The sequence below is a fragment of the Mustela putorius genome, unplaced genomic scaffold, assembly GCF_011764305.1.
Source record: "Mustela putorius furo isolate JIRA1106 unplaced genomic scaffold, ASM1176430v1.1 tig00000095_pilon_pilon_pilon, whole genome shotgun sequence".
Lineage (NCBI taxonomy): Eukaryota > Metazoa > Chordata > Mammalia > Carnivora > Mustelidae > Mustela > Mustela putorius.
This window is the reverse complement of record NW_025421280.1, coordinates 18,747,487-18,766,860: the sequence shown is the minus strand read 5'-3', so window position 1 is coordinate 18,766,860 and position 19,374 is coordinate 18,747,487. Positions and strand designations below refer to the sequence as shown.

Genomic DNA, 19,374 nt, shown 5'->3' with positions numbered 1-19,374 from the left:
ATGAAGTCCCATTGGGATGAAGTGAAATGAAACTCGTATCAGTATTTTAGCTTTAAAAAATAATGAATGCCCAGTATGAGGGAAGGGTGAAATGCTGATGTACAAATGAGCTCCTTTTGCCTGTGGTGTGGTCTCCATACCGTGGGGAAAGGAAACGCTCCCATGTGACCTAGAGGGAGAGGTTAGAGCAGAGAGAGAAGGGCTGCCAGGGCCCCATCAGAGCCAGATTCCTCTGCACGGGTGAAGCGACTGGATCATGGTCCATTTCTGGGACCAAATGAGGCCACCCAATTCTAGCACAGTCACTGTGCTCTTCCTCCCCCTCCCCCTGGCCGCCTCCTCAGCTCTGGTTGATGTCATTCCGGAATTTGTTTATTGTGGGACCATGGTGCTCTCCGTGTCTAACCATTAAGACCGAAAAGTTGCTATCTCTACAGCAGGCAACCATCAGACAGAAATGACTCGCTCGAGATAGAAAAGTTACAAACCAAGAGTGGAGGCCAAAGCTGACTCAGGTGTGCGGAAGACTGTTTACACTAGGGGTCTCTCTGTCGGCACGGTCACAGCAACGGGACCCTGGGTTTGGGCCGTGCACCAGAGTGTCCCTTTGCATCCAGGAGGCTCCAAGAGAACTTTCTTGAGGTGACAGCTCTCATATCTGAGCCTCACCGATTGCCCAACCTTGTGGACCCACACAGAATGACCCAGGACTATGAGGAAAACTCACCATGTGTTCTGTCTCTCTCAGTTCTGCCAATAGCCCCAGAGGAGAAGATGGAGTTTTGGAGAAGTTCAGCCACTGGGGTGGGGGTGGGGGTGTTAAACTGGGATCTGGCCAACTTCAGCATCCGCTCTTAGCTCCCAAAGGATGGAGTCCAGCTGGGGGGCAGGGAAACTTCTCTCCATCCGTGCAGCCCCGACATCGTGCCACACCATTAACTTGGTTTCTATCTGGGAAGTTCGCCTTTATTTCTTATCTTTCTACCCACTTGGTTGTCATGTCCAGGGACCAGCTAGTACATTTCAGTCACTGATAGCTGGCATGGAGCCAGAAATGCAAAATGCCCCCCCCCCACACACACACACATAGGCAGGGTATAATTTATCTGCTTTGATCAAACGGTTGGAGAAAAAAAGCTTTAAAGAATCGTGTGCAGCAGGCACTGCTCTCATCCCGGGACGTGGCCGCAGAGGCTGAAAAGCCACAAAGACTGAGCCTGTTTGGAAGAAGTTTGCTCTTTTGGAAAGAATACAGCCCTAGAGTGATTGGTGGTAGAACCCGTGAGAGGCAGAAGTGGCCCTCGAGACTGTATAGTTAGCACCGCTGCTCTCTGCGTGGGACACTATAGTCCACGGTGAGGTTTGACTGTGCCCAGCCCAGTCAAACGCTAACTGCCCCCGGCCACGGACCCCCACTCCTGGCCCCAGGTCAACTGCTCTCAACTTCTGTCCCCTTAGTAGTGATAGAAAGTAACAAGAAAGTGACAAGAAAAACTTCTGTTCCACAGAGATGACTCACGGTCATATCTGTCAGAGTGTCCCACTGTGATTTTCTTTGTCATCGAAGAAAAGGGTAACCTATGGGAGGAGCCCATAGCAATGAACTTCATCGGATTTTATAATATTTTCATCTTTTCAAGTCAGTCATGGAGAAAAGGATTGCCTGAGCAGCTTTGTGCCTCTGTGTGTGTGTGTGTGTGTGTGTATCTTTATGGAGCTTTTGTTCAAGATTTTTCTGTGGTTGGGTTGTGTGTGTTTTTTAGGTTGTTTATTTTTGTTTGTTTTTTGCTTGGAGTCATAAAAAAGTCAATCAAAGTTTGTAGTTGGTTTGTTTTGACTTAATTGAGGAAGAAAGGTTATTCTAAGGGAATACCAGTAGTGTGATGTGGGTCTGTTCTGCTCGTTGTACCTTTGCCGCCTTTGCCTAAATGCCTCCGGACACAGCTGTGGACTCCCACCTGGGCAGGCGCCGTGTCTTGGGTGCCCACAGAGGGGAAAGAACTCTCTGGTGCCCTCAGAAGAGCAGTTTCTCGGCTCTCTGGGTCTCTTGGGTCAGGCCCACCTTTATCCTTGTCATTCACAGTGTCCCTAGCCTGAGCAGGGCCCACAGACCTGCAGCCACAGCACAGAGGTCATGGACCCAGCTCCTCTGGGCTGTGTGCCTCGGGTCCTCAGGATCGCCTGTGGCACCACAGAACCACTACCAACTTTTGCAGGTCGAAGTTGAGCATCCTTGCTAAGAGGAGCTGTATTGGCAGAGCACACAGGAGGAAGGCCTTCCTGTAGATACCACCGATTCTAGAAAGATGGTCGCTACAGTTCAAAAGGATGCATCAGGGCAAAGAAGTGCATGTAGTTGGGTGATCCCCCCCCCATTTCTATCTTCAGTGACCCCCTCGCTGAACCCTAGGGCAGAATTCATTATTCCTTACTGCAGGTTTCCAGAACTTCTTGCAGGGATCCCCAAGGTGGCTCATTTTGTAGTTCATGGAAATCTGTGGGCTTTCCAAGGCAGGTGCAATGTTTCGTGTTCTCCTCTCCTTCAAGACCTGGCTCCAACCCCTGCTTAGGATGCCGATAGGGTTGAATCAGGTGGATGAGAAATAATGCCCACATGCCTAACGGTGGGTCACTGGGCCTCCCAACACAGTTGGTGCACCTCTGCTCAGGGTCCAGCTGCAGAGGGGTGAGACATGCCCAGAGACCCTGGACACTGAGACCATGATCAGGCTTGCCCGCTGGTCACCGGTTGGGAGAAAACCTTCTACCCATAAGACTGTACTTCCTTTTTGCTCTAGTTCTGGCTGGTTTGGAAAGACCCTTCTGCATACTGTCTTCACACACTCATGGGAAATGAGCAGACCAATTAGCTAATAATGAGTAGAGCTCTTAAATTTTTTTAAAAAGATTGTGTGCGTGGTACCTTCATGTTCTCCTGCATCCATTGCCTCTTCTCCTTCTGTATATTTATGATAAGAATTCATATATCAAGTCGTGGTCTAGTCACAGATTTTCTAGAGAGAAGCAGCTGGGACCAGCGAAGATGTCGCTCTTTCTGGTGGCCTCTCAATCCTCTCCTGGAAGTCAAGACAGTAAGCTGGTCCCAGGCACAGTGACTGGATTCAGTTTGGCCCCTAGACTTCTTTGCCCTGGGGAGAGTCGGAATGGACAGAGCTTCCTCCTGTTGGGGAGGGGAGGGGTGCTCCAGGGGCTCTCTCGGCAGATTGGCACATCACGGAAACAGACTCCGCCGTGGAGGTGCCTGGCCTCTCACTCTTCCTCGCCCTCCTCCTGGGCTCCCAGGGGGCCTGCCTGGAGGCAGCGATCCACAGCAGGCCCACACCTGGGCATGCAGCACCTCCAGCATGCCAGCTAAAGCCTTGTCTTCTCCCCGCAGCCAGCATGCCCACCAGCGAGACGGAGTCGGTGAACACGGAGAACGTAAGTGGCGGAGGCGAGAACCAAGGCGGCTGTGGGAGTCTCTGGTGAGTGTGGAGGCCACTTGCCCTCCTTTTGCCTCCTGTCTTCTTAGAGGAGCACCTGTGGGGCAGGCATCCCCGGCCACGGCCTCAGACGCACGAGGGGTGGGTGGGCTCACCCTGGACCCCTCGGTCCCCCTCCCCCACCTTCCCAGGCCTCCAGACCCCCAGCATTTCACATGCCTCTTCCCCCCAGAGCAGCCCGTCCTTCCGAGGCGGAGCCTGCGGCAGGGCGTGCCAGGTAACCCTGCAATTCCACTGTGTCCACTAGGTGCTGGTGGAAAAGAAGAGGCACGGCCAAGGCTGGGCCCTCGGGGTGTCGGCGGTGGGGGTAACAGGCCTGATTCTCCTCCCGGTCTGGTTTTGGCATCGGTGCTTTGACGAAGAGCTTGTATGGCACAGTGGCTGACAGAATGTGCTGCATATTTCAATTTCCCTTCCCTGGCGGGTTCCGCCCACCTCCGGCGTGGCGGCTGGCCCCGGAAGGGCTGCCCTTCTTTGCTCACGGCGCCCTGCACCACCCTCTCCTAACAGCGGAGGGCGCCACCACATCCACCACCCCCCCCCCCCCCCCCCCCCCCCCCGTTGGCTTCTGTCTAGATGACCTGGTCCCCAGCCGGGACCAGTGGTGTTCCATGTGCAGAGTCCTGCCTGCTTTGGGGAGCCCATGCAGTTTGGTTTCATTTGCTTCCTGCTGGTATCCCTGAGGTCTTATCTCTGTAAAGTAGAGGTGGTGTTTTTAAGAGAGTTTGATCATCTTGGCAGTGATTAATAAAAATGTTGTGTTTAGGGCAGAGCGCTCAGCTGTTAAAGAAGTGAATCTGCCTCTGTTGTCTCGCTCTGCCCTCCCTATAACATTGAGAAGTAGGCGGGGGGGATGGGTTCGTCTTCCTCATTTTACAGATGAGAACACTGAGGCTCAACCCCGTGTGCTGCTTGCCCAAACCCATGCAGTTGTTGAACAGCAGAGTTGGGACTCCTAGTCCAATGCTCTTTTCGCTGTAGCAGCAGCACATGCTGCTGCTAGAGTGGCTGAGATGCGAGCAGGGGAGGCCCCACTGACTTCACTCTGGGGAAATGAGGTCAGGGGAGAAGAGCCCCTGGGCATCACGGCCCCTGACAGGGCTGCACAGGGCTGTTGGCTAAGAGTCTTCTCTTACCTCGGCCCTGGACCCCTGGACAAGTGTCAGCCTGGCCTCCCTGGCCCTGACAGCGCCTTTTCTCCTGCTCCGCTCTCACCACTGCTGGCTCACTGGGGGAGCTGGGAATGCTGAGCCCAGGCTTCTGTGCATGGCTTTTCTGATCTCTCAGCTGAAGTGACCAGGAGAGTCTGCTCAAGCCGTCCTAACAGAAATCCTCTTCTCTTTGTCTTTCTTGCAGCCAGGCCATCTCAAAATCCAAGCTCAGGTCAGTATCTTCTATTTTTTCCCTAAGCCTGTATGTTGGTGTTTTACTTTCTCACTTCTCTATTCTACATGGAGTTGTTTTAGACTTGATCTTTACTCTGTGGGCAAGGACATTCCTATCAAAGAGTGGTCTGTACAGTCAATATTCAGCACCTGCCTTGGAGAGCAGTGTAGCAGATGCTAAAGATGTTGCCTCAAAACAAACCAATGAGACACAACAATGAAAAACTTCTTGTCACTAATCAAGTCTTTCATATCCCCCCCATCAATGAGTCATTTCTCAAAGAGACATATTTCTTGTCACTTTTCTGCTTAAAAGTCCTCTATAGAGAAGGAGGTTCGAGAGGTGTTCTGAGATGGTAGTGATGTTCTGTTCATTGCTCTAGATGCAGGTTACGTGTTTAGTTGCTAAAATCTCATTGAACCTGTACCTATGATTTGTGTACTTTTCCATGTAAGTGTTATTTTTCAACTAAAATGACATTTTATCATTATATACAAAAAGTACCTTGAAATGGACATGGAAGTACATGTAAAACCTGAAATTATAAATATTCTAGAAGAAAACCTACAACGTCTTTGTGACCTTGGGCTGGGCAAAGGTTTCTTCTTGGATACAGCACCCAAAACACTGGCCATATGAGTCGATAAGCTTCAGACCAGAAGAAAAAAATATTTGCAAAACATTTGATAAAAAGGACTAGTAACCACTATATAAAAAGAAGACCATGTAAATACAATGTGCGTAATAAGAAAACAATAAAAAAATGGTCAATAGATTTCAACAGGCATGTCACCAAAAAGAGATAGGGATGGCAAAGAAGCACATGGAGTGACCATTGGTCACTAAAAAAATGTAAATCAAAATCGCAGTGAGACACCACTGCATACCTTTTAGATCATTTTTTATACCTGTGGGTCAAATTTTAAAATATGACAATACCGAGTTCTGACAAGGATGCAGCTCAGCAGGAATTCCCACCCATTCCTGCATGGTGAATGGCATGGCCATTTTAAAAACAACTTGGCCATTTCTTAGGAAGTTAAACATATGTTTATCGCATGACCCAGCGATCCCACTTCTGACGTATTCATATAAAATGAAGGTATATGCCTGCATGAGAAATTTTTATATGAGTTGATAGCAGCTTTATATACAATTGCGGAAAACTGTAAATAATTCCAATGCCCATCCGATGGTGAAGAGGAAGACAAACTGTAGTTCATGCATATGGTGAAAGGATGCTCAGCAATAAGGAGAAAACTGCTGATAGATACAACAGCACAAATGAGTCTGGAGCCTTTCACTTTTGCTAAGTGAAAGGAGCCAGTCTCAGAAAGCTCTATTATAGGACATTCTGGATAAAACAAAACAATAGGAGCAAAAAGCAGATCAGTAGTTGCCAGGGGCTGAGGTGAGGATGGGTTAACTCTTATAAAGGAAAGTCCTTTGAGTGATGGAAATATTCTACCTCTTGACTGAGATGGTGGTTAGAAACCCTGTACCTAAATATTAGTAGTTACCACATGTCGATTGTATCTCAACAAACCTGACTTTAAAAAGAACAATCGGAAACCCTTCCATGACTCCCTGTCTGCCAGACGGCATATAAATTCCTTCATCATTTGGCCCCCGGCTCGCTCACTGGCCTGATCTTTTGATACCCCTCCTACCCTCCCCACTCTGTGGCTATACTGGACCGCTGTCCGTTTTTACCAAGCTCTGTTTCTTCCCACCTCAATCCCCTGGGCCATGCAGTCCCCTGTGGATGGAGTCCCCCACCCCCCAGTCTGCCCCCTAGAGAACTCTTACCCTCTTATCCAGAGCCAGCCCACACTGAGAGGAGCCCTGAAGTAGGGATTGATAATTATTTGCCCCACCCTTGCATGCTTTTCAAGGGAAGAGGTCCCGGGACAGTGCACCTTCTTCACCTCCGTAGACCCAGTGTCTGGAGCCCCATGAAGGGTAGGATCGGGAGTGCTGCAGGGCTGCTGGGGTTGAGGCAGCAGGCCTCTGGGATTTGGGAGACACCTGAGCCTTGTCATGACAGCGTAAATTGACCCAACGTGAGTCCTTTTTCAGACCACCTTGCTTGTGTGTACTGAAGTATGCATCACAGCAGAAATCCAGCCTCGGGGGGTGGGCTTCAGCATCCTTGGTGGGATTTTTCTACACTGGTCATTGTGTTTCCAGCCCGTTACCGCTGGAAACCATATAGCAAGAGCAAAGCGCACTTCTCTTGTTGCAGGTCTTGTTGAAGAGTGGGCCCAAGTCTTTCTTTGCCCGGTCCCTGGGTTACGGTGCTTTCAGCGTAGCAATGCAGCTGGGTCAGCCTGGGCTGCAGCTAGGAGGCAGCCAGGGTATTGCTCTGTCTCAGGCCCCTAGAGGACATGCCCACCACCCCCCATCCGTGAGCACAGCCTGCACAGGGCTGACATCCCCTCTCGATTGGCCTTTTCCCAGGACCCACTTCGCCAATCCATCCTGAGGCAGGGAACGTTTCCCACGGAGGGGAACAGGCTAAGCGGGGGGAATACTTACCCTAATTACACACCGGAACTGAAAGTCAGTGGAGGACACGGTACTTGTCTGTCTGGCTCGGCTCATTTTATTTGTATGAAAACACAATTCAATATTGGCTCTTCTCCTGAAAGTATATTTTGAGCATCACTAGTTAGAAAGGGCACCTGATGACTCAGTATGAAGACTCATGTCCTACTCGGCTTTGACAAGTCTGCCAGGCTCCAGAGAAACCTCCCGGATTTAAGAAAGGACCAGAAGTTTCCCTAAAAGGAAAACTGGGGTTGGAGCACTTTGCTGCCTGATAAATTCCGTATGATGATCGAGATGCCGCAAGAGATGTGCACGAGAAGCCAAACGGCTCTCCGCACCCCAGTCTGAACAGATCCATGTACCATATGGTGGGAATGTAAATTGCATATCTGTGTACAGGCTCCACTTTGCATCTGCCGACGAATCTATGAATATCTAGATGTTTCTAGCTGGTTTGAGGACGGTGCATGGCACATTATGGAGTCGTCTAAAGCCATAGGTAGGAAACCGATAGCACGATCCAGTCAAGATTACACGTTAAAAGTTGTATTTGAGAACCAACATCATTTCTATGCTGTGTGTTCTCGCCTTTCCCTCCTGCACCCCCTGATCTGGGTCCTCAGAGTTAAAAACTGCTAACATCCCCGTGACGTCCATTGGACATTCAGACGCCGCATCTGCTGTTCACGGTCGCGTTTGCTTCTCTTGCAGCCGCCGCTGGCGCCGCTGGAACCGCTTCAATCGCAGAAGATGTCGGGCTGCTGTGAAGTCTGTCACGTTTTACTGGCTGGTTATTGTCCTGGTGTTCCTCAACACCTTAACCATTTCCTCTGAGCACTACAACCAGCCTGACTGGCTGACGCAGATTCAAGGTGCGAACAGAGGCTGTGTTCTTTTCATTCTGATTCAAAATTAGGGCTTCCTGAGACTGTCCGGCTACAGTTTCGTCTTAGCTGATCTGTGTGTAGTGACAGGACATTAACAGGGGTACTGGAAGACCGAGGAACCGTCCAAATCCAGGCTGTACCCAGAGTTTGCGGGGGGTGGGGCCCCACAGCCCACATGGTGTGCTGGGGCCAGCTGATGCCAGAGCATCTCCTTGTCTTAACCCTATGACAGCCTAGGGGCAGGGAATCTTGCAGTTGGAAGGGACCTCATGTCCCTTCTCCCTGTCCCCACTGGCAGCTGTATTTTCCCATACGGTATTCTTGACAAGTGGTTATTGCCCCTCTACCTGGAAGCCCTGCTCCCCACCGGTGCCAGACTGGAGCTCATCCCCAGAGACAGCCTGTTCTGAGTAGGTCTGTTGTGATCCATGGGGAGGCGCTATTTTGTCCAGCTCTCCAGCCTGCTGGGTGCTGTTCTCTGTGGTTAGAAGCCACCTTGATGGACAACTGCTTCTTATGTCATGATGCCCTAAGCAAGACCAGACTGGCCTTTCTGGGACCACTGAAACAGAAAATATAATATGCTGGTGTAAATGCAGAATCACAGGCTTGTAGGGCTGCAAGCCTCAGAGATGGTGTGGTCAGCTGCCCCCCCCATTTAATAGTCATGAAATTGGGGTACAGGGAACTTAAGGGACTTCTCCAAAGTCCCACATCTAGGTGGTAGCAGAAGCGGGACTAGAAGCCAGCACACAGACCATAAACATGGTGCCCAGTGTCTTTAATGGGGGCCGTCGCGAAGACCAGGGCAAGGCACTGGGGCGTTTCCAGCAGAGACTAGTTGGGAAGACGTGGGGGGGGGTCTGAGCCACACCCACGAGGAGACCCTCTGTCTTTCCAGATATCGCTAACAAAGTCCTCCTGGCTCTGTTCACCTGCGAGATGCTGGTAAAAATGTATAGCTTGGGTCTCCAGGCCTATTTCGTTTCTCTCTTTAACCGGTTTGACTGCTTCGTGGTGTGCGGTGGGATCACCGAGACCATCCTGGTGGAGCTGGAAATCATGTCTCCCCTGGGGATCTCTGTGTTTCGCTGTGTGCGCCTCTTGAGGATTTTCAAGGTGACCAGGTGAGATGGCGTGTACCTCGCGGCAGGTGTTTTCCGGCTGGGGTGTGACGAGCCACAGCGGCCCAGCCCCGCAATGTCTGCTGTGTCCCATGGGCGTTGTGCACTCACCACCACCCCCCATCTTGACTTGTAGGCACTGGACTTCCCTGAGCAACTTAGTGGCTTCCTTGTTAAACTCCATGAAGTCCATCGCTTCGCTACTGCTTCTGCTTTTTCTCTTCATCATCATCTTTTCCTTGCTTGGGATGCAGCTGTTTGGTGGCAAGTTTAATTTCGACGAAACACAGACCAAGCGGAGCACCTTTGACAATTTCCCGCAAGCCCTTCTGACGGTATTCCAGGTGAGCCCTCGTGAGGAGGCTGTGGGAGATGTTGCCTTGTCCCTTCGCCTCTGGGGAAAAGACAAGATGATTCTGCTGGGATTAGAGACCTCTGCCCCAGTAATGCTCCGACAGCTCTCGCACCCCTGACATGGATTGTCGCACACTCAATTCCGGCTGTTCAGGTGGCGTGATTTCATGTTTTGTAAGACCACTGGATACGCGGCAGGATAATAAGCCAAACACATCTGTCTGATTTTGTGAGGTTTCCAAGGTTTCGGGGAGATAGGCTCTAAGATCCTCTTTCTGTTCTTTGTGAATTTTTGATTGCAGGACAGTTTTGTGATCGTGGACTCGAACAGCTGTGTGCAAAGAGGTGGATTCTAAAAGCCCTTGTGCTTTGTGTAGTCAGAGGAATCAGGGTGATAAGAGTTGTGACAGCCTTCCGCCTCCTTGCTTCTCCCTTCTGCCGTGTCAGAAGGAGGGGGGTGGTAGGCTCTGACGTGTCCGTGCCAGGGGGGCCTGTGCAGGTGATGAGACTGAGACAGAGGGACGGTGGCAGGTGTACAAATGGCCCCGTACTCAGGACACGAGCCTCCACGCCCCACCTGGCGTTAAGCCGAGGCATTCTAAACCCCCTCTTCCTATGTTGGGAGCTCAAACCTTTCATTAAACAGAGAGTGGCAGAGACATTTTAAAGACCCATCTGCCCTTGTCGCTTTTCACACATGAGGTCTGTGAGGCCCGGAGCCCTGCCCAGGAGGCAGAAAGCTGCCTGGTGGGAGGGATTACAGACATCGAGGTCCCCTCCTGGCTGTAGCCGTGCTCAGCTCTTTAACCTTGGAAAGTCACTGTCCTTTGTGGGGAAAAAAAAATACAAAAACCCAGAGACTAGAGGGAATGATCTGTAAGATTCATTTCCACTTGTTCATTTTGAGGTGAATAGAATTACTCTCCCTTTTATACGCCATACTTTTTTGAAATATACTTTAATTTTGGGGGAGGGGGTTACACTTATTTTTTAAGCCATTGATTAGTTATTTTTTTTTCTGTTTTCATTCAAAGAAACCTGTATGGTGGTGGTAGTTTTTGGTAGTACCTGTCTGTATGGCACAAAATTCAGATGTTTACAAAAGGATATAAAGTAACAAATGAGTCTCCTTCCTACCCAGCCACCAATTTCTTCTTTGGGGAGCAACCACCCTTGAGTAGTTTCTGTGTGTTCTTTGAGATACATTTGCTCATGGGTGTAAATCAGTGAACTTACCTACCAGCCTCCCTCCCAGTAAATGTACTATGATGTAGATGGTAGCTCATTTTACCTGCCATTTTCCAGCTTCTCACTATTTCAAGTGTCCTTAGGAATCTGACTTAATGATCCATATGAGTTTGCCTCCTACTTTTCGATTCTGCATAAATTCTGTGGTGTGGATGTCCCCTAATTCCGTAGCCAGTCCCTAGCCGAAGAGAATTTTGTTGTGTTCAGCCTCGGCTCAGTTGGGTGACCTTGAACACACACCATGGGCACGTGTGGGAGCGTAGATGTATGGGGTAAACTTCCCAGAGGTGGAATCGCTGTTTTGAAGGGGTGTGTCCATTTTTGACGCTGATACTGTTGCCTGCATGTTCCTCAAAGTAGTGGGTGTTCAAACTGCGGGATGGTTGTCTGACAGGTGAAGATGATGTCTTGTAGCTTTAATGCCTCTTTCTGTTATCCAGAGTAAACCCGAATGTCTTCTGACGTGACTAAGAGCCACGAAGTTCCTTTCCTGGGAATTGGCTTTATCTTTTGAAATCCTTCGCCCATACTTCTGTTGGGTTGTGAGCTGTGACAGTTTTATTTCTTAAAGAGTCTGGTGCAGATGGACAATAAGAAGCAGGAGTACGCCTTCTCTCTCTCTTTCTCTCTCTGGAAGAGAGTCTGGTTTATTTATATTTACTTATTACTCTTATTTTTTTAGGTAGTATCTTTTTTAAATGCTGTTTAGGTTCACCTGATCCTACCTCCAGGATAGACTGAGTTATATCATCAGTAGAGAAGTTTCCACGTGAAATTTCAGGGAGTTAATAGTGTCTGCTTGCTGGGTAGTTTGTAAATTCACATGCAATAGTTGGAATTCCCTGCCTCTACAAATTCAGGGGTCTAATTCTCCATTTCCAGTGTAGAGGAACCATGTGGGATCATAGGCAGCCATTGAAAGGACTAACAGCACTTACTGACATGGATCTTTAGAGTATATTTTGAGTGGGGGAGAAAAAAAAGGCAAATGCAGAAAATTCATAAAGTATGACATGCTTTATGTCTAATAAGTCTGAGAAGACATCAACCCCTGGGTGCTCCCGTGCACAGGGGTTCTGGAGAAAGGTGCGTCAACAGCATGCTCTCGGGGCATGGGTGCAGGCTGGGGGCGTCATCTGAGACTAGGTAAGTCTTATATGTTGTGTTGCTTTATTTTCATGTGAGGCATTAACTCCTGGTTTGTGTAAATGAAAAAGCGTTTTGAAAATTCTACCCAAAGTATTTGTTGAGCACAGTGAAAGGCAGCTAGAACCCGATGTGGGCAGCCCCCAGGGGGCTCCGGCGGGCCGTGGGGAGCTGCGGTCCTGCTGCGTGCATGTGGGCTGACCGTGGTTTTGGCCTCTTAGATCCTGACAGGGGAAGACTGGAACGCTGTAATGTATGACGGCATCATGGCCTACGGCGGCCCCTCCTCATCGGGGATGATCGTCTGCATCTACTTCATCATCCTCTTCATTTGTGGTAACTGTATCCTTCAAGCTGGGCTGGGGCTTGGTCCTCACCATCTCATTTTGTTTCTCCCTGTCCACACTTCCATGGTGGTGGTGGCCCGTGGCAGTGGCGGCCGTTGGGATGGGGAGGTGAATGCTTTTGCTTCCTTAGCCCCAGTATCTGCCTCCTTCACTGTTGCTGGGACGGCAGAGGGGGGTCAAAGTCCCAGTAGGCTTTGAGGAATGAGCATGCTGTGGAAAGGAGCATGGGACCGCGCATGGGCTGTTCCTGTTGTCGCCCAGCTCGGCGGCCCAGCTCCTGTGCAGGTCCCAAGGGAAGGCTTAGGGCAGAGCCGAGTTGTCTTCCATGCCATCATGCTTGGGTGGTTAGGGGTACATCTGTGTCTCTTGAGACCTTTCCTAAGCAATGGGGACCCACTGTTGGTGGCTTGACATAAGCTCCCCGGGCCTGATTTGGGTTTGCTGATCTGTACATCTCTGGGATAAAGTCTCCACTGGCTGACTGCTGTTAGGCTCTGAGCTCCTTTCTGACTCCTTTTATTCCTTTTCCCTGGCAAGAGGCAGTCCCCAATTCTAGACTTCTGGAACTCTGAATCTCTCTTTCCTTCAATCAGACCCTTTATGACCTTGTAACTTTCGGTTGTGTCTTCTCTCTCTCTCTCTCTGACCTCGCTGACTGGCATAGACCTGGCATATGGGACCCTCGCTGAGGGTTGGGTTTGGTGAAATATGTACAAATATGTGCACACCTTCTCTTGGTCTTCACTTTTTTATTTTAAAGAATCCTACCTGGATTCCTCTCCTAAGAAGCCCCAGATTCCTTTAGCTGTTTCCCCCTTAATCTTCTCTGGTTCTGGTTCATTAGTGAGTTGTCTTCTGGGCAGAAGCCCCAGGGCAAACTTCTAAGGACAATACCTAGAAGCCCCACTAGTCCCTCAGGCAGCTCGAACACCCCCCTGCCTACGGGTGAGCTCTCCTACCGGTTTTATCCTTATAGCCCCCACCGCACATGGGGGGCCAGATCCTACTGGATTTGGGATGGGGGCTTCTCCGTCCCGCCAGCTCAATGGTAAACTTCTCGAGTCAGGGGTCTCTTTATATTCACATCTCTGTGGCCCTTGGTAAATGCTTGTTAAAGGAATGATCAGTGTTTTCTTATTGTACGTTCCTCTGCAGACCCTTGGGGCCAGAGCAATATACCGGCTTTAGGTCTGTGGAGAAGTATTCCCTGGCCACACTCATTCTTGTTACATGTTGTGTGTTTTGTTTCTTTTGTAATACATGTGCGATTCTCTGAAATGCTTAAGTAGTTTATGTTCTGTCTTCCCCAACTAGAATAGATGCTACATGAGAGTAGGGGCTCTGGTCCATCGTGTCCGTAGCACCCAGCACAGTCCGCGGCATGCTGGAGATGCTCGGATCTTTCTGAATGAATTCCAGACCCCACCACTCTTTGAGAGGGTCTGGGTAATGCCTCTCAATACAGATGATGGGTGTGTGCTCTTGGAAACCATCTGTACAAACTTGCAAGATTTTCTTGTGGTTTATTACTCTGGATGTGCCTTCCAATACTCAGAAGAGTCTGGTGTCCTTGCAAGACTAAGGGTACATGATTTCTTGACTGAGATCATCGGTAGGAATTCTCCTTACAGTTAGTCCTGCACTGATCCCTACCTGAGCCACCATTGCCCCACGTGTATCAGAGGGGAGCTTGTGTTACCAAGTCCTCACCCAGCCCAAGACAGACTGCTTCCTTGGGCTCTGCTTAATGCGTAGTCTAACATATCAAAGGCTTTTTGAAAGTTTTAATACAGCTTATTCATGTTTCTATCCTCTTTAAAGACTTGAATAGATTCGTCAAGCATGATATTCCCCGGAAGCTATCTCACGTCAGTCCCTTGTTAGGTTACACTTGTGTTACCCGGCTGAAATTTCAGATTGCACAGGGCCTGGGGTTTCTGGGCTCCCATAGTCTTGCGCACAGATGACCATGCATCAGCCAGGGAGAAAGCATTGTCCCAGAAGGAGCCATCTTGACTTATGTCCCTCTGATCCCCATGCTTCTCAAAAATGCACTTAACTGCTGGTGAGTAGGAAACAGGCATCTTCCAGGAGACTTGGGAAACTTGTTCGGAATTACTTTTTTTTTTTTTTCTATCACAGGAAACCACACATATAACATTATATAGTAAGAGCCAAAAACCTGATAGCTTGTTCAGTCACCTGACTTTTTAGGATCTGAAAAAATAAAATGCAACCACCACAGTAAAAGATATAGCTATAGTGGGGCCATTCAAAAGAACAGGTGGGCACCATCTGGCAGTACATCAGCATTTGTGGGGGGAATGAATGAATGAGTATCCGCAGACTGAAGACCATTTCAGATGAGAAAGACTCAGACTGCTTTGTGCAGTCATCATCTTGAATAATGCGTAGCCTTTAAAAGGGTCTATTTGAGAAAGCATGCACTGGATTTATATGTTATAGGTACATGCGTGTTTTAAAAGAAACAAAATGCACAAAGCAAAATGCAAAACACATAACATCTATGTTCATGGAATGGATTGTTTCATGCAGTGTGTATGATAGCTGGGAATACATCGGTGTACAGACACACGTGTTGGTACAAGCACACACACACACACACACACGTGCCTATAAAAGGAAATGTTGAAGTTTGTAGGTGTTCATGCATTTTAGGTAGATCTTAATTTTGCTTCTTTCCAGACTGTCTTCTACAGGTTTCTGGGGTGTTTTGGTTTTGTTGGTTTGGTTTCGTTTTTTTTTTTAAGCAGGCTGTAGCCTTCTGGTCTTCCCAGATGAATACAGCTCTCAGGGGACAGTCACCTGTTACCAGCCTTCCAGAGCACAGAGGGGTGTGACATTGACATCGTCGACCACCAGTAGTTGCATTTAGAAATCGTGCCATTCCCTTAATATGACAAACTAGATATCCTGCTGAACGTCTTCTTGGCCATTGCTGTAGACAATCTGGCTGATGCTGAAAGTTTGAATACTGCCCAGAAAGAGGAAGCCGAAGAGAAGGAGAGGAAAAAGATTGCCAGGTAATCGTATTTTCACCCGAGGAATGAATCTTGGGTAGAACCTGGGCCCTCAGCTCTCCTTCCCTCAGAGCTAAGAGTAAGAGTCACGTGGTCCCATGCTTAAAGAATCCCTGTGGTTAATTTTGGTGTCATAAAATAAATGATGCGTTCGGTGCTGATGAGCTCTCACCGGAGAATTTTAATAAGGTGATCTGTGTAATGAACCCAGCGCACCAAGGGGAACGGGAAGCTCTGAGTGTGGGTTGTGCTCTGTTCTCGCTGTTAGAGTTGTTTCCAGTTAAATTCTGTCCTTCATCAGGCCACTGTGGATTCCGAATCTGGATTAGCATTTTTGTGCATAGCAATACGGTTATTCGGTTTCTCGTGTTCTTTTCTCTGTAGAAAAGAGAGCCTGGAGAATAAAAAGAACAACAAACCAGAAGTCAACCAGATAGCCAACAGTGATAATAAGGTATACGTCCCGCAACAGTTCTCTGCTTTTTGTTTCAAAATGAATCTGTTGATCTCATCATAAATGTACCATTTACACCATGAGAAGTATCCTGTGTGATGTTCTGGTGGGTGAGAGTATGGCACACCATTATAGACACTGGCTTCCCAGGGGGATTCTGAGTGAATTTAGGCAGCTCACTGGTGATTAATCAGTGTTTCACCAGATAACTAACATGATAAGTATTTGACTGGGGGGACCTCTTTTTTTTTTCTTTATTGGAATTGTGTCATCAGACCTGACCTTGTCAGTATCTTCTCACTAGGGGTTAAAATTGAGGATTGTTAATAGATGTCTGCCTCCAGAGGGAATCTTGGGATCCGGGATCTGGGTGCTTGGGGCTATGGTGTCAAATTTCATCCCACTCGGGACAGCTCTGGATTTTTCATTCATTTGTTTGTTCCTTAAGTGGTTACTTGTTCTTGAGCAGTTACTGTGTGGCAGATACTGGAGCTCAGCAACGAAGAAGACCAACGAGGTCCCTACATGCATGGAGCTCGCATGCTAGCAGGGAAACAGGAATCTGCTGTGCAGTTACCATGCAGTGTGCAGGACAGTGCTGGGTAGAGGGGGGCGTGGATGGTGCTGCCAGCCACGGCCGGTAGGGGTTATACTCGTTTTCTTCTCCTCTGCCCTCAGAGCTCTGTCTGAAGTAGAGTCATCACTGGGGACACCTGTCCGTGTGCACGTTGGAGAGAGCGTCTCTCTCTGTGCTGAACGGCAGGGCTGAGTCTTGAACTGGGTCCTCTGCAGTGCATTGAAGTCAGAGTCTCCCCTCCTCCCAAGACCTCTCTGTCATCCCCTAGGTTACAATTGATGACTATCGAGAAGAGGATGAAGACAAGGACCCCTACCCACCTTGTGATGTGCCAGGTACGGTTGCAGAGGCCGGTGACAGGCTCTCATTCATAGGTGATATGGCTTTGCTACCATGCTGTGATCAGGGGCTCCGTCTGTGGCTGGCCAGGCCAGCTGGGGTGCTGGTGGGTGGGGAGGCTGCCGAGACCATGGGTCCAGGCCCCTTGTGGAACAGTTAGCCCTGTTTTTTGTTTTTTGTTTTTTTTCCCTTGGTCATGCAGGTAGCTTACATAACCCCAGTTCCAGGTGGGAAGAGAAAATGAGAGTGGATCCAGGCAAGCCCCTCTTCTTCTGGGAAATCTCTCTAAGGGGGCAGCCAGCCATTCCTACCATTAGCACTGCTTGCCTGACCCTTTCACATTGGCTGGTGCTCTTATTGGCTGAAGTAGCAGGGACTGCCGGGGACAGGATGTGGCGGATGATGGTCCTGTGTGGCTTGAAGTCTCACACACAGTTTTTCAGCCTGAAGTGGCAGGCTACTGGGGAAACAGTGAGGGCTGGCGGGCAGGCAGTGACAGTCCCACTGCAGATTCCCTCTGCCTGAGCTCCGACCTGGAACTGCTAGGAACCTCCTTCCCAGAACCGCACTCAGTCACAGACAGGCACACTTCCTGGCCACTCAGTCCGTATTCAGAAGGGTTTTGATTCAATGTAAGCTGAGAGATGGGAAGGTTTACTCTCCACGTGAGACGGCAAACCGTCATTCAGCCCCAAATGCGATCATGCTTTCATGCCTGTACAGAAGGTGTCTCATTTAAAGTAGGGGAAGAGGAAGAGGAGGAGGAGGAGGATGAACCCGAGGTCCCTGCCGGCCCCCGTCCTCGCAGAATCTCAGAGTTGAACATGAAGGAGAAAATCGCCCCCATTCCTGAAGGGAGTGCTTTCTTCATTCTGAGCAAGACCAACCCGTAAATACCCAGTTTCTAATTTCATTGCTGCTGTGTCTCCGTGTTACCCTGCAGATTGCTTGGGGGTGGGGGGAGGTTTGCTGGAGATGGGCTATAAGAGGGTGGTTCCCATCCCCCTTCTGTGCCTATGTGTTGAAGTCCTTAGGTCGTCTCTGACCCCTGTCTTCCTCCAGCCTTGCCTTTGTCCTTTGTCTCTTCCTGGCTGTCCTGTTCCTGGATGGAGGTGCTTTTAGGAGCATGACTAGCCCCTGGGACAAGCACCCTTCCAGATTCTCCTCCCCTTTGGCCCCTGTGTTGGCCAGAGCCCACGGCTCAGGTGTCCATGAATTGTCACCCGTGAAGTGTTTTCCAATCCAGAGGACCCTTCTTCATGAGTGGGTCCTTCTGTTGAGATTCCTTGGGGATGAGAATCTCGTGGCCAAGTTCCCCGCAGAATCTTCATCCTGTAATCCAGTTCAGCGAATCACTGGTCCCTGTTGGGTTCTATGGCAATAAAGGGATATTGCTCAATGATATTTTATATTTATAGGTGGTAGCTATTCAATTCAGTTCGACGCTATCCTGCTTAAAATAGCATTTCTTGTGTTAAAATGGCAAGGTGCTCACCAGGAGCGCAGTCCTTACAAGGACCGCAAGAGGATGACATTTATTTACTAGCTGGTTTCTAGGTTTTAAATCATCTGAGACAGATGGCATACCGGGGGGAATGAATGGCTCCTGGAAAAGTTTCTAGAATTATAGAAGCAGTTCTTGGCTGTCAGAGAAAAACTCTATGGATTTCACAGTCCTCGAGGAGACACAGGTGGGAAGCGAGGCTGCCGTCCTTAGTAACTGGAGGATTTGATGGTAGTTTTTATAATTCATCCCTGTTGAGAGTTTGGGTGTCTATTTTTTTAAAAAAAGATTTTGTTTACTTAGAGCATGAGCAGAGGGGAGAGGCAAAGGGGGAAGTAGACTCGACGCTGAGCAGGGAGCCTGACATGGGGCTCGATCCCAGGATCCCAGGATTGTGACCTGAGCCAAAGACAGATGCTTAACTGACTGAGCCACCCAGGTGCCCCTGGATGTCTTCTTTAAAAAAAAAAAAAAAAAAGGTATTCGATTGATATACTGAAACCCACAGCTCGCTGGATCTACATATATTGAAGGAATAGATTGATTTCCACCCTCCACCCCCCAAAGCCGTGAACATTCCTGCACTCACTGTCTTGGGACGTGTTCTGCAGACTCAACTGCTAACAGTTTGCAAGCTCCCTGCACCCCCCCCCCGCCGCCCCCTGCCCCGCCTCAGGGCATATTCCTGCACGAAGCAGCTCCCAAAGGGAGGTTTCTCATAAAGTTGAGTCCAGTTTTGAAGGTGAAAAAGGAAAATATTTTCAAGGGAAAACATACATGTATTCTACAGGCTCAAAACAACATCTTTAAATTCGAAAGTGAAAAGTTGAGGTCAAGGGTAGTCTGGCACTGACTAGCCTATGGGATGTCAGGGACGGCAGGACCCTGAAGACGCTGTCACGTGTTGCCTGAGA

The 19,374-nt window shown here is 49.2% G+C and overlaps 1 protein-coding gene across 14 annotated transcripts in view; it reads left to right on the top strand.

Moving 5' to 3' along the window:
- The window catches only part of CACNA1D (calcium voltage-gated channel subunit alpha1 D), a 296,472-nt gene that overhangs the window by 204,144 nt on the left and 72,954 nt on the right, over positions 1-19,374 (top strand). For 8 of the 14 annotated variants that reach the window (XM_045078797.1, XM_013052914.2, XM_013052931.2 and 5 more), the window contains exons 10-20: positions 3,398-3,485; positions 3,751-3,810; positions 4,860-4,886; positions 8,151-8,311; positions 9,228-9,453; positions 9,587-9,794; positions 12,420-12,540; positions 15,475-15,589; positions 15,971-16,040; positions 16,886-16,952; positions 17,698-17,845. In XM_045078797.1, the coding sequence (XP_044934732.1) occupies positions 3,398-3,485; positions 3,751-3,810; positions 4,860-4,886; positions 8,151-8,311; positions 9,228-9,453; positions 9,587-9,794; positions 12,420-12,540; positions 15,475-15,589; positions 15,971-16,040; positions 16,886-16,952; positions 17,698-17,845 (1,291 nt within the window). The remainder of the gene's footprint in view (positions 1-3,397; positions 3,486-3,750; positions 3,811-4,859; positions 4,887-8,150; positions 8,312-9,227; positions 9,454-9,586; positions 9,795-12,419; positions 12,541-15,474; positions 15,590-15,970; positions 16,041-16,885; positions 16,953-17,697; positions 17,846-19,374) is intronic. The other 6 variants (XM_004738203.3, XM_045078820.1, XM_004738204.3 and 3 more) reach the window with 2 other exon arrangements.